The sequence below is a fragment of the Dromaius novaehollandiae genome, chromosome 33, assembly GCF_036370855.1.
Source record: "Dromaius novaehollandiae isolate bDroNov1 chromosome 33, bDroNov1.hap1, whole genome shotgun sequence".
In the NCBI taxonomy this organism is placed as follows: domain Eukaryota; kingdom Metazoa; phylum Chordata; class Aves; order Casuariiformes; family Dromaiidae; genus Dromaius; species Dromaius novaehollandiae.
Genome location: NC_088127.1, coordinates 653,667 through 673,780, shown reverse-complemented (window position 1 = coordinate 673,780; position 20,114 = coordinate 653,667). Strand labels below are relative to the sequence as shown.

At 68.5% G+C, this 20,114-nt stretch overlaps 1 protein-coding gene across 1 annotated transcript in view; it reads right to left on the bottom strand.

The window, feature by feature from the left end:
- Positions 1 to 20,114, bottom strand: part of ADGRL1 (adhesion G protein-coupled receptor L1) — a 49,822-nt gene that overhangs the window by 21,217 nt on the left and 8,491 nt on the right. Inside the window, exons 5-8 of the mRNA XM_064499208.1 lie at positions 15,323 to 15,337; positions 3,557 to 4,357; positions 888 to 994; positions 569 to 707 (exon numbers count right to left, since the gene is read on the bottom strand). Coding sequence (XP_064355278.1) covers positions 569 to 707; positions 888 to 994; positions 3,557 to 4,357; positions 15,323 to 15,337 — 1,062 coding nt within the window. The remainder of the gene's footprint in view (positions 1 to 568; positions 708 to 887; positions 995 to 3,556; positions 4,358 to 15,322; positions 15,338 to 20,114) is intronic.

The following is a 20,114-nucleotide window of genomic DNA, read 5'->3' as shown; positions in this document are numbered from 1 at the left end:
CGTGTGCCCCGGCCCCATAGCCCCTCCAAACCGCCCATACCCCACCCCCCCAGCCCCATATCCCCCCATACCCCACCCCCACAGCCCCATAGCCCCCCATACCCCACTCCCCCAGCCCCATAAGCCCCCCATACCCCACCCCCACAGCCCCATAGCCCCCCATAGCCCCCCCATACCCCACTCCCCCAGCCCCCCCAGCCCCATAAGGCCCCCCCATACCCCACCCCCCAAGCCCCATAGCCAACCCCCATACCCCTCCCTAGCTCCATAGCCCCCCCATATCCTCCCCACAGCCCCATAAGCCCCCCCCATACCCCACCCCCCCAAGCCCCCCCAGCCCCATAGCTGCCCCATACTCCACCCCCTATATCCCCCCTCCCTGGCCCCATAGGCCCCCCCCCATACCCCACCCCCTCTGTCCCCCCCGGCCCCATAGCCACCCCATACCCCACCCCCTCTATCCCCCCTCCCTGGCCCCATAGGCCCCCCCCATACCCCACCCCCCCAGGCCCCCCCGGCCCCATACCCCACCCCCCGGCCCCATAGCCCCCCCCCAGCCCCCCCGTACCGCGGGTGCCCTTGGGGCAGGGCCGCTCCACGACGACGCCCTGCTGCGCCGCCGGCCACTGCACGCGCCGCACCTCGCGCGCCTCGCACAGCCGCGGGGGGGCGCCCTGCGCCGGCGGCGGCGGCGGCGGCGGCGGCGGGGCGGGCGCCGCGGGGGGGGGCGGGCCCGGCGAGCCGGCCGCCCCGCCCCCGGCCCCGCCCCCCGGGCCCGGCCCCGCCCCCCCGCCGCCGCCGCCGCCGCCGCCGCCGCCGGGGGAGGCGGGCGCCGCCGGGGGCCCCCCCGGGGTGGCGGCGGCGGCGGCGGCGGGGCCGGGCCGCGCCGTCAGCGGGCCGCGGCGCGCCGTGGGGCTGGGCCCGGGCGCCGCCGAGCTCCGCGCCGCCGTGGGCCGCGCCGCCGCCGCGCTGGGCGCCGCTGTGGTCGCCGGGCCTGGGCGGGGGAGGGGGGAACGGGGGGGGGTCACGGACCTGCCCAACCGCCCCCCCCCCCCCCCGCGCGGAACGGGAACGGATCGGGACCGCCCCCACACCGGGACCCCCCCCCATGGAGCAGGGAACCCCCATGGATGGGGACCTCCCCATGGAGGGGGACCCCCCGGCCCAGACACCCCCCCACGGACTGGGACCCCCCCATGGATGGGGACCCCCCGGCCCAGACACCCCCCCACGGACTGGGACCCCCCCATGGATGGGGACCCCCCGGCCCAGACACCCCCCCACGGACCGGGACCCCCCCATGGAGGGGGACCCCCCGGCCCAGACACCCCCCCACGGACCGGGACCCCCCCATGGATGGGGACCCCCCGGCCCAGACACCCCCCCACGGACCGGGACCCCCCCATGGACTGGGACCCCCCAGCCCAGACACCCCCCCACGGACCGGGACCCCCCCATGGACAGGGACCCCCAGCCCGGACCGCCCCATGGACCGGGACCTCTCCATGGATTGGGACCCCCCCATGGATGGGGACCCCCCAGCCCAGACCACCCCCCCTGGACCCAGACCCCCAGGGCTTCCCCCACCATGACCCCAGACCCCCAGAACCTCCCTTCCATGGACCCAGACCCCCAGGAGCCCCCCACCATGACCCCAGACCCCCAGGAGCCCCCCACCATGGACCCAGACCCCCAGGACCCCCCCACCATGGACCCAGACCCCCAGGGCTTCCCCCACCATGATCCCAGACCCCCAGGAGCCCCCTACCATGGACCCAGACCCCCAGGAGCCCCCCATCATGGACCCAGACCCCCAGGACCTCCCACCATGACCGCAGACCCCCAGGACCCCCCCCACCATGGACCCAGACCCCCAGTACCCCCCACCATGACCCCAGACCCCCAGGACCCCCCCACCATGGACCCAGACCCCCAGGGCTTCCCCCACCATGATCCCAGACCCCCAGGAGCCCCCTACCATGGACCCAGACCCCCAGGAGCCCCCCATCATGGACCCAGACCCCCAGGACCTCCCACCATGACCGCAGACCCCCAGGACCCCCCCCACCATGGACCCAGACCCCCAGTACCCCCCACCATGACCCCAGACCCCCAGGAACTCCCCACCATGACCCCAGACCCCCAGGAGCCCCCCACCACGGACCCAGACCCCCAGAACCCCCCCCACCATGGACCCAGACCCCCAGGAGCCCCCCACCATGACCCCAGACCCCCAGGACCCCCCCCACCATGGACCCAGACCCCCAGGACCCCGCCACCATGACCCCAGACCCCCAGAACCCCCCCCACCATGGACCCAGACCCCCAGGAGCCCCCCACCACAGACCCAGACCCCCAGTACCCCCCCCACCATGGACCCAGACCCCCAGGACCCCGCCACCATGACCCCAGACCCCCAGGACCCCCCCCCACCATGGACCCAGACCACCAGGAGCCCCCCACCATGGACCCAGACCCCCAGTACCCCCCAACCATGGACCCAGACCCCCAGGGCTTCCCCCACCATGACCCCACACCCCCAGGACCTCCCTTCCATGACCCCACACCCCCAGGAGCCCCCCACCATGGACCCAGACCCCCAGGACCTCCCTCCACGACCCCAGACCCCCAGGACCTCCCTTCCATGGACCCAGACCCCCAGGACCCCCCCACCATGACCCCAGACCCCCAGGACCCCCCCACCATGGACCCAGAGCCACAGGGCTTCCCCCACCATGACCCCAGACCTCCAGGAGCCCCCCACCATGACCCCAGACCTCCAGGGCTTCCCCCATCATGGACCCAGACCCCCAGGAGCCCCCCACCATGACCCCAGACCCCCAGGACCTCCCTTCCATGACCCCAGACCCCCAGGACCCCCCCACCATGGACCCAGACCCCCAGGAACCCCCCACCATGACCCCAGACCTCCAGGGCTTCCCCCACCATGGACCCAGACCCCCAGGAGCCCCCCACCATGACCCCAGACCCCCAGGACCTCCCTTCCATGACCCCAGACCCCCAGGACCCCCCCACCATGGACCCAGAGCCACAGGAGCCCCCCACCATGACCCCAGACCTCCAGGGCTTCCCCCATCATGGACCCAGACCCCCAGGAGCCCCCCACCATGACCCCAGACCCCCAGGACCTCCCTTCCATGACCCCAGACCCCCAGGACCCCCCCACCATGGACCCAGACCCCCAAGAGCCCCCCACCATGGACCCAGACCTCCAGGGCTTCCCCCACCATGGACCCAGACCCCCAGGACCCCACCACCACGGACCCAGACCTCCAGGGCTTCCCCCACCATGGACCCAGAGCCACAGGGCTTCCCCCACCATGGACCCAGACCCCCAGAACCTCCCTTCCATGGACCCAGACCCCCAGGAGCCCCCCACCATGACCCCAGACCCCCAGGACCTCCCACCATGACCCCAGACCCCCAGGACCTCCCTCCATGACCCCAGACCCCCAGAACCTCCCTTCCATGGACCCAGCCGGCCCCGGGGGCGGTGGGAAGGAGGAAGATGGCCGCCGCCACCGCCGCCGCTCACCGGCGCCGGGGTCGGGCGGCCCGAACTCGAGGCCGTAGCGCACCACGAAGTAGTTGTTCCACACGTAGAGCTGGTTGTCGCGGGGGTTGTAGGCCACGGAGGAGACGTACTGGTAGGGGTTGGGGAAGGGCAGCCCGGCGGGCTCCTCGCGGTTGGCCCGCGTGTTGAAGGCGTAGGCCACGCGGTTGCCGGCGGCCTCGCTGTCGTCGTCGGCGTAGACGCTGCGCACCACGTAGAGCACGCCGCAGGCCATGAAGGCGTTGGAGGCGGCCCGCTTGTCGTAGGCCGTGTCCCAGGTGCCCTCGAAGCGCAGCGTGTAGGGGTTGAGCTGGCTCACGACCAGGCGCCCGCCGTTGCCCTCGGTGGCGTAGATGACCCACAGGCCCTCCTCGTCCACGGCCAGGTCGATGTCGCTCTTGCCGCCCCAGCGGTAGGGCGAGGTGTCGTGGTAGTTGGCGGCGCCCACCACCGTCTCGCCGCTCTTGATGCGGGTGCGCAGGTCGTACTTGACCACGTTGCGCGTGCGCTCCTTGTTGTAGAAGACGGCGCCGTCGTAGACCACGAAGCCCGTGCCGTCGACGCGGTTGGGCAGGCGGTAGGTGGTGGTGTGGCGGGCGCCCACGTAGTCGGCCCACGAGGCGTACTCGGTGAGCGTGTCGGTGCGGTAGGGCACCCAGGGCATGACGTAGATGCGGTCGCCCGCCTGCAGCGGGTCCTTGCACCAGGCGCCCGCCTGGTGCTCCGACTCGTGGGTGGAGGTGGCCTCGCCGATGCGCTGCAGCGTGCCCGGGCACACGAAGACTGGGGGGGACGGGCGCGGGGACGGACGCAGGGCGTGGGGACGGACGTGGAGGTGGACGGGGGGACGCGGGCATGGACACGAGGGCACACGCAGGGACACAAGATGGACACCGAGACGTGACGATGGACATGGAGGTAGACACGGGGACACAGGCAGGGATACGAGGGCACACACAGGGACACGAGATGGACACCAGGACATGGGTATGGACGTGGAGGCAGATACAAGGACACAAGATGGACCCAAGGACACAGGGATGGGCACGGGGACAGACACAAAGACACCAGGACAGACGTGGAGGCAGATACAAGGACACAAGATGGACCCAAGGACACAGGGATGGGCACGGGGACAGACACAAAGACACCAGGACAGACGTGGAGGCAGATACAAGGACACAAGATGGACCCAAGGACACAGGGATGGGCACGGGGACAGACACAAAGACACAAGGACAGACGTGGAGGCAGATACAAGGACACAAGATGGACCCAAGGACATGGGGACAGACACAAGAACATAGGCACAAACACGAGGATGCAAGTGTAGACGTAGGGACGCAGAGCGATGGACACAAGGACGTAGAGACAGACATGCGGACACAACCATGGACATGAGAACACATGGGGATGGACACAAGGACATAGGGACAGATGTGGGGACACAGGGACACAGGAACAGATACGGGGACACAGGCATGGACATGGCGGCACACAGGGACACAAGATGGGCACAAGGACATACGAATGGATACGGGATGGACACAAGGACATGGGCACAGACATGGAGGCAGACGCAAGGACACAAGATGAACACAGGGACACAAGGACAGACACAAGGACGCAGAGATGGACACAGGGAGAGCCATAAGCACATGAGATGTGGACAGACACAGGGACGGACACGGGGACAGGCACAGGGACATGAGAACACAGGAGCAGACGCAGGGACACAAGGACATGGGCATGGACATGGGGATGGACAGAGGACACAAGGACAGACACAAGTACACAGACACAAAGACGTGTGGACAGACACAAGGATGGGGACAGACAGGGACAGACACGGCGATGGACACCAGGACAGACAGAAGGCCATGGGAATGGAGGTGGGGACAGACACAAGGACACATGGGGATACGAGCAGGGACACGGGGACGCACGGGGGGGCACAAGCACAGATGCAAAAACACAAGGACGGATGAGGGACACACACAAGGACAGAGGGATGCGCACGGGGACACAGGGATGGACACGAGGACACCCATGGAGACACAGGGACAGCCATGAGGACACAGGGACACCCATGGGGACACATGGATGCACATGAGGAGGATACAGGGATGGACAACACAGAGGGACATGGGGACACAGGGATGGACATGAGGACAGCCGTGAGGACACGAGGACACCCATGGGGACACGGGGACAGCCATGAGGGCATGGGGACACCCATGGGGACAGGGGACACCCATGAGGACATCCATGAGGACAGGGATGGACACGAGGACACCCATGGGGACATGGAGACACACGTGAGGACGCAGGGACGGGCAGGACACGCAGAGGGACATGGGAGGGACACAGGTGGGGACAGGGGGACATGGGGGGGACACGGGGGGACAGAGGGACGGGGGGACACAGCGAGAAGCAGGAGAGAAGAGAGAAGCGGTTCATGAGCGGCCCCAGCCGGGGGGGGGCCCGACCCCGGGAGGGGGGGACGGGGGGACAGGGGGGACCCCAGCCCCGGGGGGGAGGCAGGGGGGACCCCAGAGGGGACAGGGGTGACACCGATGGGGGGGGTCCCACAGCCGGGTGGGGGGGGGGAAGGAGGTAGCGAGGCAGTGGGGGGGGGAGGAGGGAAGGGGGGGCCCAGAAGGGGGGGGACACTGCTGTCCCCCCCCACCAGCAGCAGGGTGGGGGGGGTGGCAGCAGCCCCCCCACGGAGGGCCCAGGCGTCCTGCCCCCCCCACCCCAAAACCCTCCCCATGGGGGGGGGACAGGCCCTACTATGGGTCTGGGGGGGGGCAGCTCTCCCTGGGGGGGGTCCCTAAAGTGGAGGGGGGGCCCTAGGGTGGGGGGGGCCCTAAGGTGGGGGGGCCTAAGGCGGGGGGGCCCTGCCGAACCCGCCCCCTCCTCGCGCCAGCCAGGGTTGATCGAACGGCGACATGACGGGGGGGGTGACGGGGGGGGGGACACGGGGCTGCCCCCCCGGGGGGGGGGACGCGGAGGGGGACGGGCCCCCCCCGTGCTCCCGCTGTCCGGCGCCGGCTGCAGAGAGGCTGGGGGAGAGAAACGGGGGGGTTAGCGCTGCAGGGAGAGAAAGGGGGGGGGGACGCGGGGACGGGGGGGGGGGAAACGCGCCGCCACCCCCCCCGGGGCAGAGACCGGCCCCCCCCTCCTCCTCCCACGGCCCCCCCGGGTCTCTGCGCCGGGGGGGTGACGTGGGGCGGGGGGGATGTGGTGGACCCCCCCCCCCAAACCCCGGCTGGGCCAGGCTGGGGGCCCCGGGGCCTCGGCCCCCCCCACGGGGCCTCGCTAACGCCCCCCCCGGGACCCGGGCGTCCGGGTCCCCCCCCCCAGCCTCACTGCCCCCCCCCAGGGACCCAGGCATCTGGGTCCCCCCCCACTAACCTCACTGCCCCCCCTGGGGACCCAGGCGTCCGGGCCCCCCCCGCTAAACCTCACTGCCCCCCCCCCAGGGGACCCAGGCATCGGGCCCCCCCCGCTAAACCTCACTGCCCCCCCCCAGGGGACCCAGGTGTCCGGGTCCCCCCCCAGGCCTCATTGCCCCCCCCAGGGGACCCAGGCATCCAGGTCCCCCCCCACTAACCTCACTGACCCCCCCCCCGGGGGACCCAGGCATCCGGGTCCCCCCCCACTAACCTCACTGCCCCCCCCGGGGACCCAGGTGTCCGGGTCCCCCCAACCCCCCCGGCCTCTCTAACCCCCCCAGGGGACCCAGGCGTCCGGGCCCCCCCCACCCCCCCCCGGCCTCCGGGGGGGCCCCAGCCTGGCCCAGCCCCCCCCGCCCGGAGCCTGCCCACGTGTGAGCGTGTGCACACGCGTGTGCGCAGCACCCCCCGTGCCCTCCCACGTGGGGGGCCCCCCCTCCGGGCACGCACACGTGTGTGCCGGCAGGGGCACACGCGTGTGTGCCAGCGGGGGCGTGCGCGGGGGGGGGGTCACGCGTGCCCGCACGGGCGGCTGTGTGTGAGCACACGTGTGCAGGAGCTTGGGGACATGCACACGTGTGCGCCAGCGCTCACACGCGTGTGGCGGCTTCGCACACGCGTGTGGCTGCGTGTGCGGCGTCACGCCTGGGTGGTCCTGGCCGCGGGGGGCTCCCAGGCATGTGCACGGCCCTGCACACGCGTCGGTGCCTGGGCTTGCACACACGTGTGTCACACGCGTGTGCGCCGCCGTGCCTGGCTGTTCTTGCACGCCCGCAGGGGCGGCTGCGTGTGTGTGTGCACACGCGTGTGCCGCACGCCCCCCCCCACCGCCTATGCGGGCCCCGTGCCTCCCCCCCGCGCACGCAGCCGCCCGCACGTGTGCACACGCGTGTGCAAGCCCCTCCCCCGGCAGCGCCTGCTGCGCCCCCCCGCCGGGCCCGGCACCTGCCACGGGCCCCCCCCCGCCGGCGGGCAGCCGCACACCGGGGCCCGTGTGTGCACTGCGTGTGCACAAGGGCTGCGTGTGCACAAGGGCCCCGCAGCACACGTGGCCGTGTGTGCACAAGCGCTGCATGTGCACGAGGGCTGCGTGTGCCCCAGGGCCGTGTGTGCACGAGAGCCCAGGAGCACACGTGGCCGTGTGTGCACCAGCGCCGCGTGTGCCCCAGGGCCGTGCGTGCACAAGAGCTGCGTGTGCACCAGGGCTGCGTGTGCACAAGGGTTGTGCGTACAAACAGCCCGTGAGCACATATAGCTGGGCGTGCACGAGGGCTGCGTGTGCACGAGAGCCGCAGGTGCACAAGGGCTGTGCGTGCAAACGCCCCAGGAGCACGTATGGCTGTGTGTGCACAAGAGCTGCGTGTGCACAAGAGCTGCAGGTGCACAAGGGCCGTGCGTGCACAGGGGCTGCGTGTGCACCAGCACAAATGAGCACATACGGCTGTGCGTGCACGAGGGCTGCGCGTGCACGAGGGCTGCGTGTGCACGAGGGGTCCATGAGCACGTGATGGCTGCGTGTGCACAAGGGCTGCGTGTGCACCAGGGCCGTGTGTGCAAGAGGACCAAGTGTGCACAGGAACACACAGGGACTGTGTACACACGAGGACCACGCGTGCACGAGGGCTGCGCGTGTGCACAGGCCATGCACACACGAGGGCCATGCACACACATGGACTGTGAGTGCACAAGAGCTGTAGCACACCATCTGTGCACGCCTGTAGCCTGTGCACACCAGGCCGTGTGCACGTTGGCCTGTGCACACCCACAGCCCATGCACGCTCGCAACCAGTGCACGCCAGGCTGTTGCACATCGGCCCATGCACACCCACAGCCCGTGCACACTGCAGCCTGTGCACGCTGGCTGTTGCACACCAGGCTGGTGCACACTGGCCATTGCACGCCCACATCCTGTGCACACTGCAGCCTGTGCACGCTGGCTGTTGCACACCAGGCCAGTGCACACCTGCAGCCCGTGCACACCAGGCCATTGCACACCCACAGCCTGTGCACGCCCGCAGCCCGTGCACACCAGGCCGTTGCACACCCATAGCCCGTGCACACCCGCAGCCCATGCACACCAGGCTGTTGCATGCTGGGCTGTTGCACACCAGGCCAGTGCACACCTGCAGCCCGTGCACACCAGGCCATTGCACACCCGCAGCCCGTCCACACCCGCAGCCCGTGCACACCGGGCCGTTGCACACCGGGCCGTTGCACACCAGGCCAGTGCACACTCGCGGCCAGTGCACACCAGGCCGTTGCACACCCGCAGCCCGTGCACACCCGCAGCCGGTGCACGCCAGCCCGTTGCACACCAGGCCCGTGCACACCCGCAGCCGGTGCCCGCTGCAGCCGGTGCCGCCGGCGGGCGCAGGGCGGGGGGGCGGTCGGCGGGGCAGCGGGGGGGGGGGGTGGGGGGGTGTCGCCCCCGGCGCGGGCGGGCGGGGAGCGGCGGCGCGCGGGGACTCACAGGCGGCGGCGGGCGCCGCGCTCCGGGGGGCGGCGGCGGCGGCCGGCGGGTCCTGGCGGGAGGAGCGGGAGAGAGAGGCGTTAGGCGCCGCCGCCGCCGCGGCCCGGCCCGGCCCGGCCGCTCCCGGCACCTGTGGAAGAAGCCGCCGGCGCCCGGCCCCGCCCCGGCCCGGCCCGGCCCCGCCGAGAGACGCGGCGGCGGCGGCTCAACCCTGGCTGCGCCGCGGGGCCCCGGGAGCCGGGCCCCCTATGGACCCCCCCATGGACCCCCTATGGAGCTGCCCCTATGGAGCTGCCCCCTATGGACCCCCAATAGAGCCGCCCCCTATGGACCCCCCCCATGGACCCCCTATGGAGCTGCCCCTATGGAGCTGCCCCCTATGGACCCCCCCCATGGAACCCCTATGGAGCTGCCCCTATGGACCCCCCTATGGACCCCCCCATGGACCCCCTATGGAGCTGCCCCCTATGGACCCGCCCCCTATGGACCCCCCCCATGGACCCCCTATGGAGCTGCCCCTATGGAGCTGCCCCCTATGGACCCCCTATGGACCCCCCCATGGACCCCCTATGGAGCTGCCCCTATGGAGCTGCCCCCTATGGACCCCCCCCATGGACCCCCTATGGAGCTGCCCCCTATGGACCCCCCCATGGAACCCCTATGGAGCTGCCCCTATGGAGCTGCCCCCTATGGACCCCCCCCATGGACCCCCTATGGAGCTGCCCCTATGGAGCTGCCCCCTATGGACCCCCTATGGACCCCCTATAGAGCCGCCCCCTATGGACCCCCCCATGGAACCCCTATGGAGCTGCCCCCTATGGAGCTGCCCCCTATGGACCCCCCCCATGGACCCCCTATGGAGCTGCCCCTATGGAGCTGCCCCCTATGGACCCCCCCCATGGACCCCCTATGGAGCTGCCCCTATGGACCCCCCTATGGACCCTCTATAGAGCCGCCCCCTATGGAACTCCCCCATGGACCCCCTATAAAATCCCCTATGGAGCTGCCCCCTATGGAGCCCCCCCATGGACCCCCTATGGAGCTGCCCCCTATGGATCCCCCCATGGAACCCCTATGGAGCTGCCCCCTATGGAGCCCCCCCATGGAGCTGCCCCTATGGACCCCCCTATGGATCCCCTATAGAGCCGCCCCCTATGGTCCCCCCCCATGGACCTCCTATAAAATCCCCTATGGAGCTGCCCCCTATGGACCCGCCCCCTATGGACCCCCCCATGGACCCCCTATAAAATCTCCTATGGAGCTGCCCCCTGTGGACCCCCCTATGGAGCCGCCTCTATGGAACCCCTCCTATGGAGCCCCCCCCATGGAGCTGCCCCCTATGGACCCCTACGGAGCCGCCCCCCCTATGGAGCCCCCTATGGAGCTGCCCCGCCTATAGAGCTGCCCCCTATGGAAGCCCCGCTATGGAGCTGCCCCTATAGAGCCCCCCCTGTGGAGCTGCCCCCTACGGAGCCGCCCCCCTATAGAGCTGCCCCCTATGGAAGCCCCCCTATGGAGCTGCCCCTATAGAGCCCCCCCTGTGGAGCTGCCCCCTACGGAGCTGCCCCCTATAGACCCCCCCCATGGAGCTGCCCCTATAGAGCCCCCCCTATGGACCTCCCTATGGAGCTGTCCCCCCTATAGAGCCCCCCCTACGGAGCCCCCTATGGAGCTGCCCCCTATGAACCCGCCCCTACGGACCCCTCCTATGGAGCCCCCTACGGACCCCCCCCATGGAGCTGCCCCCCCTATGGAACCCCCCTATGGAGCCGCCCCCCCTATAGAGCTGCCCCCTATAGAGACCCCCTGTGGAGCTGCCCCCCCTATGGAGCTGCCCCTATAGAGCCCCCCGTACGGAGCTGCCCCCTATGGACCCCCCCCATGGAGCTGCCCCTATAGAGCCCCCCCATAGAGCTGCCCCTATGGACCCCTACAGAGCCGCCACCCCTATGGAGCCCCCTATAGAGCTCCCCCTATGGAGCACCCCTATACAGTGCCCTATGGAGCCGCCCCCCCATGGCGCTGCCCCCTACTGAGCTGCCTCCCCTATGGAGCCACCCCCCTATAGCGTTGCTTCCCATATGGAGCTGCCCCCCCGAAATTGCCCCCATGGACCTGCTCCCCCTGAACTGCCCCCCTAGAATTGCCCCTATGGAACTGCTCCCCCCTGCCCCGGAATTGCCCCTATGGAGCTGCCCCGATGGACCTGGCCCCCTGGAACTGCCCCTATGGAATTGCCCCCCCGGATTGCCCCTATGGAACTGCCCCTCTGGAGCTGCCTCTGCTGAACTGCCCCCCCCAACTGCCCCTGCTGCCCCCCCCGAGCTGCCCCTGCCCGCAGGGGGGGGCGGATTTGGGGGCCTCTCGGGGGGATGTGGGGGTCTCCCGGTCAGCCAGAGGCGGGGGGGGAGGAGGGATTTGGGGGGGTCTCGGGGCTCCTCGCTGCCCCCCCGGCCCCTCCCGCCCCGGCCCCCCCCCCGTACTTACGGCGATGCCCCCCCGGGGGCGACCCCTGCCCCGGCCCTGCCCTGGGGGGGGTCCCGCTGCCCCGGGGGGGGCAGGAGGGGGGAGAAAGGAGGGGACATGGGAAGGGGGGGGGAACATGGGGTGCCCCGGCCTGGCCCCCGCCCGGGGCTTGGGGGGGCCTCAAGAGGCCTGGGGGGGCTCTGGGGGCACCTTAGGGGGTCCCTGGGGTCCCTCAAGGGGACCTAAGGGGTCTCATGGGGCACCTTGGGGTGTCCCCATGGGGTCTTGTGGTCCCTCGAGGGGACCTGGGGGTCTCATGGGGGGTCCTGGTGGTCTTGGGGTCCCTCGAGGGGACCTGGGGGTCTCACAGAGGTTCAGGGGGGCCTGGGGGCACTTTGGGGTGTCCCCATGTGGTCTTGGGGGTCCCTCGAGGGGACCTGGGGGGTCTCACAGAGGTTCAGGGGGGCCTGCAGGCACCTTGGGGTGTCCATGGGGGTCCCTCGAGGGGACCTTGGGGTCTCACGGGGGGTCTGGAGGGCACCTTGGGGTGTCCCAGGAGATCTTGGTGTCCCTTGAGGGGACCTGGGGGTCTCATGGGGGGTTCCTGGTGGTCTTGGTGTCCCTTGAGGGGACCTGGGGGTCTCATGGGGGGTTCCTGGTGGTCTTGGGGTCCCTCAAGGGGACCTGGGGGTCTCAGGGGGTTCCTCAGGGGGTCTGGGGGCACCTTCGGGTGTCCCGGAGGGTCTTGGGGTCCCTCGAGGGGACCTAGGGGGTCTCAGGGGGTCTGGGAGCATCTTGGGTTGTCCCCATTGGGTGTTGGGGGTCCCTCGAGGGGACCTGGGGGGCTCCTGGTGGTCTTGGGGTCCCTCAAGGGGACCTGGGGGTCTGGGGGCACCTTGGGGTGTCCCCATGGGGTGTTGGGGTCCCTCGAGGGTCCCCAGGGGGATCCTGGGGGCACCCTGGGGTGTCCTTTGGGGGGGGCACTAATTACCCCCCCAGCCCAGGGATGACCCCGAGGCAGCCCCCCCTCGTTAGCACTAACTGGGGGGGGGGTCCTGCACTAATTACCTCCTTAATAACAAATTATGTCACCAACCCCCGGGGGGGGGGCGAGATTAACCCCTTCCTGCCTGGGGGGAGATTAACCCCTTCCTGGGGACCCCCAGCCCGGGGGGGAGGGGGGCGAGGCCAGGGGCAACTGGGGGGCTGGGGGGGACAAGGGGGGGCGGGATGGGGGATGTGGGGGAGTCAGGGTTTGGGGCAGGATGGGGATTTGGGGGGCAGGATCAGGGGACAGGGGGATTTGGGGGGCGGGATGAGGGGGTTGGGGGATTTGGGGGGGCAGGATCGAGGGGTTGGGGGGCAGGATGGGGGGTTGGGGGGATTTGTGGGGCAGGATCGGGTGGTTGGGGGGCAGGATGGGGGGTTGGGGGGATTTGGGGGGCAGGATCGGGGGTTTGGGGGGCAGGATGGGGGGTTGGGGGGATTTGGGGGGCAGGATCGGGGGTTTGGGGGATCGGGGATGTCGGGGTTCGGGGTGGGATTGGGGGGTTTGGGGGGATCTGGGGGGCAGGATCAGGAGGTTGGGGGGATTTGTGGGGCAGGATCGGGTGGTTGGGGTAATTTGGGGGGGCAGGATCAGGGGTTGGGGGATTTGGGGGGCAGGATGGGGGAGCTGCGGGGTGGGGGGCAGGATCGAGGGATTGGGGGGATTTGGGGGGCAGGATCAGGGGGTTGGGGGGATTTGGGGGCAGGATTGGGGGGCTGGGGGATTTGGGGGGCAGGATTGATGTTTGGGGGGATTTGGGGGGCAGGATCGGGGGGCTGGGGGGATTTGGGGGGCAGGATGGAGGGGTTGGAGGCATTTAGGGGGCAGGATTGGGGGATTGGGGGGATTTGGGGGGTAGGATTGGGGGGCTGGGGGATTTGGGGGGCAGGATTGATGTTTGGGGGGATTTGGGGGGCAGGATCGGGGGGCTGGGGGGATTTGGGGGGCAGGTTGGGGGGGTTGGGGGGATTTGGGGGCAGGATCAGGGAGCTGGGGGGTTGGGGGGCAGGATTGGGGTTTGGGGGGATCTGGGGGGCAGGATGGGGGGTTGGGGGCATTTGGGGGCAGGATTGGGGGGTTTGAGGGGATTTGGGGGGCAGGATGGGGGGTTGGGGGGGATCTGGGGGGCAGGATGGGGGGTTGGGGGGCAGGATTGGGGTTTGGGGGGGATCTGGGGGGCAGGATGGGGGAGCGGGGGGGATTGTGCGGTTTTTGGGTGCAGGATGGGCAGGGTGGGGGGGCGCCAGGGTTTGGGGAGAATTGGGGGGATTTGGGGGGCAGATCGGGGGTGCGGGGTGCTGATGGGGGGGTCGGGTTTGGGGACGATCGGGGGATTTTGGGTGCAGGATGGGGGTGCCGGGGGGTGTCAGGTTTAGGGAGAATCGGGAGGATTTAGGGTGCGGATGGGGGTGTTGGGGGGTGTCGGGTTTGGGGAGGCTCGGTGGGATTTGGGGTGCAGATCGGGGGTGTCAGGGTGCTGATGGGGGGTCAGGTTTGGGGTGAATCGGGGGGATTCGGGGTGCAGGATGGGGGGTCAGGTTTGGGGTGAATCGGGGAGATTTGGGGTGCAGATCGGGGGCACAGGGTGCTGATGGGGGGTCAGGTTTGGGGTGAATCGGGGGGATTTGGGGTGCAGATCGGGGGCACAGGGTGCTGATGGGGGGGTCAGGTTTGGGGTGAATCGGGGGGGATTTGGGGTGCAGGCTCAGGGGCACAGGGTGCTGATGGGGGGTCAGCTTTGGGGTGAATCGGGGGGATTTGGGGTGCAGATCGGGGGCGCAGGGTGCTGATGGGGGGTCAGGTTTGGGGTGAATCGGGGGGATTCGGGGTGCAGGAGGGGGGTGTCGGGGGGGTCAGGTTCGGGGGACTTGGGGCACGGGGTCAGGTTCGGGGGGGCTCAGGGGGCTCAGGGTGGAGGGGTCAGGTCCGGGGGGGTCGGGGAGTGGGGTGGGGGGGTCAGATTTGGGGGGGCTCGAGGGGGTCAGGGTGCAGGATGGGGGGGCCAGGTTCGGGGGTCGGGGTGCGGGGGATCAGGTTCAGGGGGGTCGGGGAGTGGGGTGGGGGGGCTCAGGGCGGGGGGGCCAGGTTTGGGGGGTCGGGGTGCAGGACGGGGTCAGGTTTGGGGGGCTCAGGGCGGGGGGATGAGGTTCGGGGAGGGCTCAGGGTGGGGGATCAGGTTCGGGGGGGTGGGAGCACAGGACGGGGGGGGGTCAGGTTCGGGGGGGGGGCGCCCCGCGGGGGCGGGGGGCGGCGGGGGGGTTGCGGGGCCGGGCGGTCCCAGGGGCCGGAGCGAAGGGTCTTTTTACCTTTTTGTTCCACTTCTACTTTAAGCACCGGAAGAAAAGGCAGGAGGAGAGAGCGGGGGGGGGGGGACGGGGGGGGGACGGGGGGGGACACACGGGCGGGGGCGAGAGAGGAGACAAAGAGAAGAGAGATTAAACGGCTTCGGCCCCCCCCAGCCCCGGCCCCCCCGGCCCGGCGCTGCCCCGGGGGCCCCGGGGGGGCCCCGCACCCCCTGCCCGGCGTCCCTGCGCCCCCCCCGGCGCCCTGCCCCCCTGCTCCGGGGGTCCCGGAGCCCCCCGGGGTGTCGGGGTCCCCCCGGGGGTCCCGGAGCCCCCCCCAGGCGCCCCGCGCCAGGGAGCGGGAAGGAGGGACGGATGGAGGGGGCAATAAATGGCCAAAGGGGGGAAAGAAGCGATGGATGAGCGGAGGGATGAACAGACGGATGAACGGAGGGATGAAAAGACGGACACACGGACAGACGGAAGGACAGATGAGCTGATAAAGGCTGGACAGACGGATGGATGAATGGAGGGATGAAAGGACGGACACACGGACAGCGGGAAGCACAGACGGATGGATGAAAGGATGAAAGGATGGACAGGTGGCTGGAAAGATGGGTGAAGCGACAAGTAGACAGAAGGATGGAGGAAAGGATGGACACAAGGATGGATGGAGAGATGGACAAAAGCACGGACGCGTGGACGGACAAACAGCTGGATCAAAGAAGGATGAATGCACGGACGGATAAAGGGATGGACAGATGGATGGATGAAAGGATGGATGAATGCACAGGCAGATGGGTGAAGGGATGGTAGAAAGGATGGACAGATGGAGAACAGGATGGACGAACAAACAGACAACGGTGGAGGAAAGGACAAATGGATAGGACAGACGGATAGAAGGATGGAGGAAAGGAGGGATGGATGAATAGATGGATAAAGAACAGGTGAACGGGTGGATGGACAGCTGGCGAGAGGATGAACAGACGGAGGGACAGAGGGATGGAGAGGTGGAGAGAGGATGAACAGACAGATGGAGGACAGACGGACAGACGGAGGGATGGAGGTAGCATTAGGTGAAGGGGGTAAGGGATGGATGGACGGACAGATAGAAGGACGGATTGATGGAGGGGTAGACGGATGGAGGGGTAGAGGGATGGATGGATAAGCAGAGGGATATGTGGTGGGATGGAGGGATGGATGGAGGAAGGGATGGATGGAGAGATGGATAAGTAGAGGGATGGATGGGTGGATGGAGGGACAGATGGGTAGGTGGAGGGATGGATGGGTGGATAGGTAGAAGTCAGATGAGTGGATGCAGGCATGGATGGATAGATGGATGGACAGATGGATGGATAGGTAGAAGGATGGATGGTGGATGGAGAGATGGATGGATAGGTGGATGGATGGATAGAAAAGTGGAGAGAAGGCTGGATGGTTAGGTGGAAGGGTGGATGGACAGATGGATGGACAGGTAGAAGAACGGTCAGGTAGAGGGATGGATGGTAGATGGAGGAATGGATAGAGGTGGATGGATGGAGGGATGGATGGATGGACAGACAGATGGGTAGGTGGAGGGATGGTTAGGTAGAGGGAGGGATGGATGGATGGATGGACAAATGGATGGGCACATGGATGGATGGGTAGGTGGTGGACAGATGGACGGATAGGTGGAAGGAGAAATGGATGGGTGGGTGGGTAGGCGGTGGGTGGGCAGATGGATGGATAGATGGATGAGTGGAGGGATGGACAGATGGAGAGATGGAAGGATGGACAGGTGGACGGATGGAGACAGGGATGGGCAGATGAATAGGTGGAGGAAGAGGGGAACAGGGATGGAGGGAGGAAAGGAGGGAAGGATGGAGAGGAGGGATGGAGAGAAGGAGGGATGGAAGGAGGGATAGGGGAATAGAGAGAGGGATGGAGGAATGGAAGGAGGGACAAAGGGATGGAAGTAGGGATGGAGGGAGGGATAGGAGGGATGGAAGGAGGGATGGAGGGAGGGATGGAGGGAGGGATGGAGGGAGGGCTGGGGGAAGGATGGGGAGATGGCGGAAAGGGGGGAGATGGCGGGAAGGGGGGAGCGGCGAAGGGCTGCAGGGGAGGGCTGGCGGCGGGCAGAGCCGGGGGGGCACCTTGCCCCGGACGCCTGGGCCCCTGGGGGGGGCCGGGGGCAGCGCGGGGGCCGGGGGGGGACCCCGCCCGCTCCCCTAAGGACCGAGGAAGGAAACGAAGGAGAGAGAGAAAACGCGGCGGCGGCGGCAGCAGCTCCGGCGACGGCGGCGCCTGCGGTGGAGAGGAGGCTGCAAAGGAAGAGTGCGGCCCCCCCGCACCCCCCCCCGTGTCCCCCCGGCCCCCCGGCGTCCCCCGCCCCGACCCCGCGGCACCGTGGTGGCCCTGGGGACGCAGCGCCCGGCACAGGGGCAGCAGGCCCCGAGCGCGGCCGCCGGCGGCTGGTGCGTGGCCGTGGGTGCTGGGGCGCTGCTGGGTGCTGCTGGGTGCCCCTGCACGGGGAGCGGGTGCTGGTGCGCGGCAAGTGTGCGCTGGTGTGTGCTAAGCGTGTGCTGCTGCGTGCTAAGCGTGCGCTGGTGTGTGCTAAGCGTGTGCTGGTGCACGGCGAGTGTGTGCTGGTGTGTGCTAAGCGTGCGCTGGTGTGTGCAAAGCGGGTGCTGGTGCGCGGTGAGTGTGCGCTGGTGTGTGCTAAGCGTGTGCTGGTGCATTATGATCATGCGCTGGTGTGTGCTAAGCGTGTGCTGGTGCACAGCAAGTGTGCGCTGGTGTGTGCTAAGTGTGTGCTGGTGTGTGCAAAGCGTGGGCTGGTGCCCAGCAAGTGTGTACTGTGTGTGCTAAGCGTGTGCTGGTGCGCGTTAAGCATGTGCTGGTGCATGCTAAGCGTGTGCTGGTACGTTATGATCATGCCCTGGTGCACGCTAAGTGTGTGCTAGTGCACAGGAAGCGTGTCCTGGTGCATGCTAAGCGTGTGCTGGTGCATTGTGATCATGCCTGGTGCACGCTAAGTGTGTGCCAGTGCACGGTAAGTGTGCGCTGGCACAGAGTATGTGCTGGTGCAAGAGCAGCATGTCCTGGTGCACGCTAAGCGTGTGCTAGTGCATGGCAGCTGTGCACCAGTGCATCCTAAGCATGTGCTAGTGCACGCTGAGCACGTGCTGGTGCATGCTAAGCGTGTGCTGGTGCACACTAAGCATGTACCAATGCACGGAAAGCATGTGCTGGTGCACAGCGTGTGCTGGTGCACGGGAAGCGTGTCCTGGTACACATTAAGCATGTGCTGGTGCACACTAAGCACACACTAGTGCACACTGAGCATGTGCCAGTGCACTGGTGCATGGGAAACGTGTGCTGGTGCACGGGAAGCGTGTGCTCGTGCAAGCTAAGCACGTGTGCACGGTACATGTGTGTCACTTCATGGTAAGCATGTGCAAATACACCGACGGCGTGTGCTGGTGCACGCTAGGCGTGTGCTGCTACATGTTAAGCATGTGTCAGTGCACGGGGAGCATGTGAAATACGTGCTGGGTTGTGGCGTGTGCCGGGCACTAGTTACACGCAATGAGGCGTGTGCCGGTGTGTGCGACAGAGCACCAGGTGTGTGCCAAGCGTGTGCCAGGGGATCGTGTGCGCAACTGGGGGCTATGCGTGTGCTTAGCGTGTGGCAGGCACCGGTTACATGGATGTGACACGTGCCCAAGGGAAGCACCAGCACGTGTCCATGTGCAACAGGCATGTGCCGGGTCCTGCTGTGCGTGTGCTCAGCATGGGCTGGCGTGTCCTGGCTGTTGCGTGCACCAGGCATGTGCTTAGCATGTGCTGGCACACTCAGCTAAGCACCAGGTGTGTGCCTTGCGTGTGCTGGCAGCACTGTGCATGGATGTGCACCGTATGCGTGTGCTTAGCGTGTGCTGGCATGCAGCCAGGCACCAGGAACGCATGGGCCAGCGCTGTGCAGGGACACGCGTGTGCTAGGGATGCGGTTAGCGTGTGCAAGCGTGTGGTCCCCACTAGGTGGGCGAGACGTACTGCCTGGTGCCATGTGCTGCTAGCGTGTGCTTGGCGTGTGCTCGGCGTGCAGTTAGCGTGTGCAGGCGCGCAGTACCTGCCAGGTGAGCGAGGCATGTGCTGCCCAGTGCTGTGTGCTGCTAGCGTGTGCTTGGCGTGTGCTCGGCGTGCAGTTAGCATGTGCAGGCGCGCAGTGCCCGCTAGGTGAGCGAGGCGTGTGCTGCCCGGTGCTGTGTGCGGCTAACGTGTGCTTGGCATGTGCTTGGCGTGTGCCGGGGAGCACCAGCGCCTGCCGGGGCGCACCAGGGCCCCGGCGTCCGGGCCGGGGGTGCCGCGGGGGGGGCGCCGGCGGCGGCTCCTGCTCGGGCGGCTCCGGCGGCGGCTGCAAAGCAAAGGAGCAGGAAGCGGGTTAGATCCTCCCGCGACGGCGCCTGGGGAGAGACGGGGGGGCCCGGGGGGGGCGGCCCGGGGGCTGGACCCCCAAAACGGGGGGAGGAAGTGGGGTCGGACCGGAAAACTGGGGGGGACGGGGGCAGACCCTGATCGGGGGGGGACAGGGGGGCAGAGCCCCAAACTGGGGGGGGGAAATAGGGGGCAGACCCTGGAACTGGGGGGGACACAGGGGTCGGATCCCCAAACTGGGGAGGGTTGACATGGGGGTCAGACCCCCAAATTGGGGGGGACATGGGGGTCAGACCCCCAAACTGGGGGGGATGACATGGGGGTCAGACTCCCAAACTGGGGAGGACATGGGGGTTGGACCCCCAACCTGAGGGAAAATGGGGGCACAGGGGGTCAG